The 7,070-nt window shown below is 50.8% G+C and overlaps 1 protein-coding gene across 1 annotated transcript; it reads right to left on the bottom strand.

Moving 5' to 3' along the window:
* Positions 1-5,442: 5,442 nt before the first annotated feature.
* LOC135578056 (olfactory receptor 14J1-like) lies at positions 5,443-6,665 on the bottom strand. Its single transcript, XM_065048245.1, has one exon. It carries the CDS (start codon positions 6,582-6,584, stop codon positions 5,652-5,654), a length of 933 nt encoding a protein of 310 aa, XP_064904317.1. The 5' UTR covers positions 6,585-6,665; the 3' UTR covers positions 5,443-5,651.
* Between the last annotated feature and the right edge of the window lie 405 nt (positions 6,666-7,070).

The following is a 7,070-nucleotide window of genomic DNA, read 5'->3' as shown; positions in this document are numbered from 1 at the left end:
TCTCAGGTTCCTCCTCCACTTGCTCTTTGGTCATTCAGTGGCCTCTCAGCTGTCTGGTTTCTGCTTTGAGCTTCAGGGAGTTACAAACTTGCCCCGTTCTTCAGAGCTCTAATTAACATGGCAGTCAACAAGTTCATTGTGTTTATTTCTATCCTCTCCTATCTCTCTGTCTAAACCATTTCTTGTGTGGGTGTCCCTTGTGGATGCTGGACCTCATCAGATCCAGCTTACACACACAGCTGAGGAAAGTGTTTTGCTGTTTATTAAACTGATGTAGGAAAAGTGATGCAATCTCTGGTGGCCAATGAGGGAACCGGCAGACTGGGGGTGGGGGTGAGGAGCCAGGTTGTCCATACAGTGTCCAGCCTCAAGGGACTGTTCTCCTGCCTGTCCAGATGTCTTCAGGAGACCCTCGGGATCAATGTCCAGTGTAGAATGCTGCTGTCACTTCTTCTATACACTGGAAAATGACAGAAAACAAGCTTGAAATAATAAACCTCCTTCATTAAATCTTCTTTGAAACCTTCATCAGCAAGTGTCCCATTGAAACCTCTCCAGTTAGTTCTACATGTCTGGAAGATTTGAATGAAATTAAAGAAAGAAGCATTGCTCGTTAGGTCTTTCTGTGTTTTAATGAGCCCCGTGGCGTATTTGGTGCTGAGTCCATGAACCTCAGATACCAAGGACAGGCTGAAGAATCTGCTCAAGAGTCCAAGTCAGAACAAACTCCAAAGTACCTTGAAGCATTAATGGGCCCCACTGAGGGCTGTTACTGACAAAGCCTCCCCAGGGACTCGTTAGAGCAGATAATTGGAGGCTGTGATTGCATCAGGCAAAGGCAAAGTGCAGCAGCTCTGATGCTGAGAAAGCCCTTGGTTTGTCTGATGAAGGACAATGGCCAAGCCTTGAGCCCCTGCCCCTGGGAAGGGAGATCCTGTCCCTCACAGGTGGCTCAGGTTCTTCCTGGGGCTGTGGGGAGCGCGATGCCCAGTGCAGGGCAATGGTGTGACACCTCCTGGCCTGCATGGGGGTGCAAGGAAGCAATGGGGAGCCATGGCCATGACAATGACGTGTCTCTTCTTAGGCCTCGGTGGCAGAGACATCAGCCATAGCCAAGGGGACAAAGACCTTGGCTCTTTCAGGGACATCCAGTGTCACCCTTGGCCATCTCCACCACAGTCCATCCGACACTGTCCCAGGCCTGTGGCTGTTTCCCCACAGGCTGCAGACACCCCATGCGCTTCCCCACCTTGTTCTCAGCCCACTGTGTCCCCACCTGTGCTGCTGTCTCTCCATCCACACCAGGTCTTCCTGGAAACACAAAGTCATGGCTGATCCAGAGTCCCTCTGAATGACCACAGCACTGCGCTCAGAATGACATTTCTTTATCCTGATCTCCACTCTGGACATCCAGAGCTGCAGTTTCTGATCATTTTCCTTTCTCATGCTGTTACCTCTACCAAAAATAGTAGAATAAAATAAAATAAAAGGTGTCATCTTGGAAAGTGATTTTCAAGATTTCTGAAGCTACTACTGCCCTTTCTTGTCATGGGTTTACCACAGCCACCAACTAAGACCATGAGAGCTGCTCACATCCTGCTCCCAGTCCCCAGTTGGGATAAGGGAGAGAAGTGAATGGGAAGGGATAAACTTGTGGGTTTAGACAAAAAAATTAATAAGACAATAAAAAGAATACATTACTATTAATAATATACTTGTACTAAGATATACGTAAAGTAAAATATATGACACTCAGTGCCATATTCCACAGAAATCCCATTGTGCTGAAGGAGCAGCCCAAAAGAAGAGAGCACCCTGGTCCTGAACAGCTGATCCCAGCAAGAGAAAGTACAAGTTCAAAAGGCAGAGAGGCCCAAGGGCCAATTGAAAAACCGCAAAACATCGTAAAACTGAACTAACGCTGAACTCCCAATAGAATGGAACTTCCGAACAGAGCTAAGCAAAGTAGCCGGAAAACCAAAAATAACGGGCTGGAAAAGGCATCTCCAGCTTTATACTGAGCATGATGCTAATGGTAGAGAATAGCTTGTTGATTGTCCTGTCTGTGCCCTCTCCTGCCAATTTGCACCTGCAGCTGGACTCCAGAGAAGTCCTTGTTTTCTGTGACAATAGTTAAGGTAAATTAAATAAAAATAGATAAATAGTCACACAGAGCAGCCAGTCCTGCAGAAGGGAGCACCTTTGTCCTGAACAGCCCATGCAGGCAAGAGAGAGCAAAAGGGCAACAGGCAGAAAGGCCCAAAGGCCAATGGCAAAATGGCAGAACGGCAAAAGGCTGAATGGACATCAAACTCCTGACAGAATGAAACTTCCGAATGGAACTGACCAAACCAGCTGGAAAACCCAAAGTAACGGATGTAACAAGCCCTAAAAGCCAGCTCCAGCTTTAGACTGAGCATGGCGCTAATCATAGGGAATGTTTCATTGATCAGCATGCATGTCAATCCAGGTGCTGTCCTGTCTGTGTCTTCTCCTGCCAATCTGCATCTGCAGCTGGATGGTCAAAAAAAGTCCTTGGTTTCCCTGACAACAGCCGAGAACTCAGTGAGTTCTGACATTCCTTTCATAGCAAATGGCAAACACTATAAAGCTGCTAAAAGACAAAATGAACTCTATCCCAGGGAAGAAACAACATTATCTTATTATTCTCATAGTAAATCTAAACAAAATACTGTACTGGCTGTGAAGGAGAGAGGTTCAAAATGCATGAAGAAAATTAACCCAATTTCAGTAAAACCAGCACATTTCCTCAGGCTCCCCTTCACCAGGCTAAAGCAGTTTGGGTCTCTCAACATCTCCACACATGACCCAGACTTTCTCTGGCCACACAACAGCTCCTCCCCATTCCTCAAGAATGGGGAACCTCACACTGGGACACACGGCTCCAGATGTGACCACACCCGTGCTGAGTCACGATGGGCAATAACTGCCCTTGTCTGGTGGCCACGCTCCTCCCAGTGCAGCCCAATGTGCTCATGGGCATGTTCCTGTTTAGCATCACTGAGAACTGGCTGAACATCCAGGCTCAGAGGGTTGTGACCAGTGGCACAAAGCCCAGCAGGAGGTACCATGAGGAGCACTGAAGGACACCATATCCCCACCCAACATCTCCTCCTCTCTTGGGTCCCTGGAACCACCTCAGTGACAAGGGGAAGAGCACTGCCTGTATGGGTGGAGGAGATGGGGTCTGGAATGAGGGTCCAGGGGCAGTTTCTCCTGGTTGTTCATGCAGTAACAAGCTGGGCTGGGGGGAGATGGTCTCCAGTTTCCTGCACACTGCCTTTTCTGGTGGAGATCACAGAGGCTGCCAGTCCTTTAGAGGACCCAGGACAGGCCTTGTCCTTCCTCTGGTCACAGCTGGACCCCAGTTCTCCAGCTCAGCCCCAGCTCAGGAGCCTTGTCTAGGGGTGGCTTTTGGGGCAAGGTTTACAAGAGGAGTGCATAAGTTTGTCTCAAGGACATGTGATGAGCACCAGGACTGAAGTACCAGAGCAAAATGGTGTGGCTTCTGGGTGAATACTTTCTGCAGTGCAAGTCCGGACACAGGGTCCCAGACTTGCTTTCCATTACACCCTTTAGGAGGGAAAATGCACTAAGAGATGTCACGTGGGGGACACCAATCCTTCTCCAGCTACTTCCCAGGCCTGGTGATGCACCAGGACAGCAAGGACTTCTGGCCCTGCACCCTTAACTCTGGGTGTTATCTTGGGGCAGCTGAACACCAGCAGTTTTCTCCCCAAGGCAATTTCCAGCCCAGGTCAGCTCCTGTCTGATCTCCCCCATCCCTCCTCTGATCTGCTTTGGTGCTCCTGGCCCCATCCTGTGCTCCCCACAGGGCCCCAGCCTGGCACTGATGCTCTGCAGAGCAGGTTGGCTGCAGGACCATGGGGTGACTGCACACTGGTTGTGCTGCTCAGTGAGGGACACAGATGCAACTGGCTGGGCTGCACTGTCACTGAGCTCTTTCCTAGGGGTCTAAAGCTCTGGAATGGGTTCAGACCATTTCTTGTGACTCACTGGGCTTTCCACTCATTTGGGTTCAGCAATCCCTTCCTTGTCCTTCAGGTGCCTGGAGATTGGTGCAGGAAGACATGGACTTTACCCTTCCCAGGGACAGAGGTAGGCTGATCAGCCCATAATTCTTCAAATCCTCCTTCAGGCCCTTCTTGAAGATGGGTTTGACATCTTCCTTCCCCAAGGACCTCAGAATTTCTCTGATTCTGCTGTCACTCTTGAAAGCACAATCCAGAATCACGGGCAAGGGTGCTGTAGCAGACAGGAGCACTTGCAATGAGCCGTCCCAGCAGCTGAGATGAATGTCACTGGGCCACTGGGCTTGTTCCTGGAGTCACACACAGAAATGCCAGGGTTCCATCAGAGCTGGCCTCATGGTCTCCTTATGCACCCAGGGATGTTCAGAGACAGAGTCTGTCCCTTTTACTCACAGAGACAGGAGTCACATTGTACCTCTGGCCTCCTGTTGCTGCCCCAAAGGGATTGGAGGCACCTCAGCCCCACATCATGAGGAATGGATACGGGGACCTCAGTTCAAGGAAGAAGATCCCAATGGGTGGTTTCCCGTGGGCTGTTACTCCCAATGTGAAGTGACCTCGAGACACTGTCTGTCCCGCAGGCCGTCATGGAACTCCCAGGAGCAGCTGATGGTGTTTCTGCTCACTCAGGTTCATGCCATCTCACGCACATGATGTGCATGCTCGCATCTCATATGTACAATGCAAACATGGACTGCTGACCTGCTCATTCAGTGTCCCTCCATGGAGGGAAGAACAACCTCCGTGAGCTGGGGAGAGAGGCCAGTGCTGGAAATGGTGGTTGTGATGGGCCAGTCCATGACGATGTCCTGGGGCAGCTTCTGAAGTGTTTCCAGTGCACACGGGCACAGTCCAGCCCCTGCTCTGCTGGTCCTGCAGGTCTCTGGCAGGAGCCTGGCTGTGAGAGGACACTGCTGTGTGCCAGCCCTGCACACACACACTGTTCAGATGCACAATGGCGTTTTATAAGTGGGTGACTTTTTTAGGAATAAGCTTGAGAAAAACATTGAAAGAAGATATAAACCATCATGCACCGCCCAAAGAAGATCACTTTTCCTTGTGCAAGTACTGTTACTGAGGCCAGCTCTGTCACAGCAGTGCCCATTGCCTGTCCCTGCCTGCGCTCACAGCACTGACACACAGCAGGACGGTGACCAAGCTGACAGAGCACTCAGGCCTTGCACCAACACCAGGGATGAGAAGGAGAGTGTGGGAGTGGAACCAGAACAGCTCTGGAAGAACAAGCGCTGCTGCTCCCTGGCAGGGCTGCCAGGATGGACACGTTTCCCCTCCTCCCATCACAGGAACTGTCCCTGCAGCTCCAGAAAGGCCTTAGAGTTAAGATGTCAGTAGAAAAAAAATGGTGGAAGGTCCCTTTATTTTACTTAAACACAGAAAGCACGAATTTGTCACTGACACAGCCACTCAGTGAGAAAAGAAAAGCAGGCAGTGAATTACAAAGGGAATTAAAATATTTTCATAATAAGCAAACACAAGTAGAAACAAAAAATACTGCACACAGGATGAACCTGCAATGAGTTGGACTATAACTCTTATGTAGAAGAAGTTAGAGACAGTTTATAGCTTCAGAAGAAATCCAGTCATCTGTTTCCTCAGGGCATCCTTGAGCTCCTGGTTCCTGATGCTGTAGATGAGGGGGTTCACTGCTGGAGGCACCACTGAGTACAGAAAGGACAAAACCAGGTCCAGGGATGGGGAGGAGATGGAGGGGGGCTTCAGGTAGGCAAACATGGCAGTGCTGACAAACAGGGAGACCACGGCCAGGTGAGGGAGGCAGGTGGAAAAGGCTTTGTGCCGTCCCTGCTCAGAGGGGATCCTCAGCACGGCCCTGAAGATCTGCACATAGGACACCACAATGAACACAAAACAGCCAAAAGCGAAAGAAAAGCCGACTAGAAGAAACCCAGCTTCCCTGAGGTAGGAGTGTGAGCAGGAGAGCTTGAGGATCTGGGGCATTTCACAGAAGAACTGGCCCAGGGCATTGCCCTTGCACAGGGGCAGTGAAAATGTATTGGCCGTGTGCAGCAGAGCATTGAGAAACCCAGTGGCCCAGGCAGCTGCTGCCATGTGGACACAAGCTCTGCTGCCCAGGAGGGTCCCGTAGTGCAGGGGTTTGCAGATGGCAACGTAGCGGTCGTACGACATGATGGTGAGGAGACAATACTCTGCTACTACCAAGAAGGTAAAGACAAAGAGCTGTGCAACACATCCTGTGTAGGAGATGTTCCTGGTGACCCAGAAGGAATTGGCCATGGATTTGGGGACAATGGTGGAGATGCATCCCAGGTCGAGGAGGGCGAGGTTGAGCAGGAAGAAGTACATGGGGGTGTGGAGGTGCTGGTCCCAGGCTATGGTGGTGATGATGAGGCCGTTGCCCAGGAGGGCAGCCAGGTAGATGCCCAGGAAGAGCCAGAAGTGCAAGAGCTGCAGCTCCCGTGTGTCTGTGAACGGCAGGAGGAGGAACTGGGTGATGGAGCTGCTGTTGGACATTTGCTGCCTCTGGGCATGGGGCGCTGTGGAAACAGGAGAGCACGTTGACAAATCAGGAGGGAGTTCTCCCAGAAAATCTCTTCCCCGCCTCAACCAACATCCCTCTTGTACTTCCACCTGTGCCACCACATACAGAAATGCGAATTGTTCTCTCCTTTTTGGCAGCCCCTGTGGTCATCTCCCTGGCTGGAGCACTGGTTTGTGCTTTCTGATTGTGCTGTGAGGATCAGGGCCTCTTCCTGTGGGCTCCCAAGGAGTCAACCCTGCCCTACAGCACCGGGACCTGGGAAAGGGGGGGAGTTCTTGTGTTTATACATAAGCATAATCTACTTATATCGTAATCATAATTCACAATATCATGCCAGAGAAGCACTGGGATGTCCTAAAGCCGTTCTGACTGGGACAGAATAGGCTCATTCCCCAGCCCCACATGTCGCACATCCCAGAGCCCCACAGGGCATGATGGGCTTAGGGAATTTGCTCCCA

This window comes from Columba livia, unplaced genomic scaffold, assembly GCF_036013475.1.
Source record: "Columba livia isolate bColLiv1 breed racing homer unplaced genomic scaffold, bColLiv1.pat.W.v2 Scaffold_291, whole genome shotgun sequence".
NCBI classification, from domain to species: domain Eukaryota; kingdom Metazoa; phylum Chordata; class Aves; order Columbiformes; family Columbidae; genus Columba; species Columba livia.
This window is presented reverse-complemented; position numbering and strand designations above follow the sequence as displayed.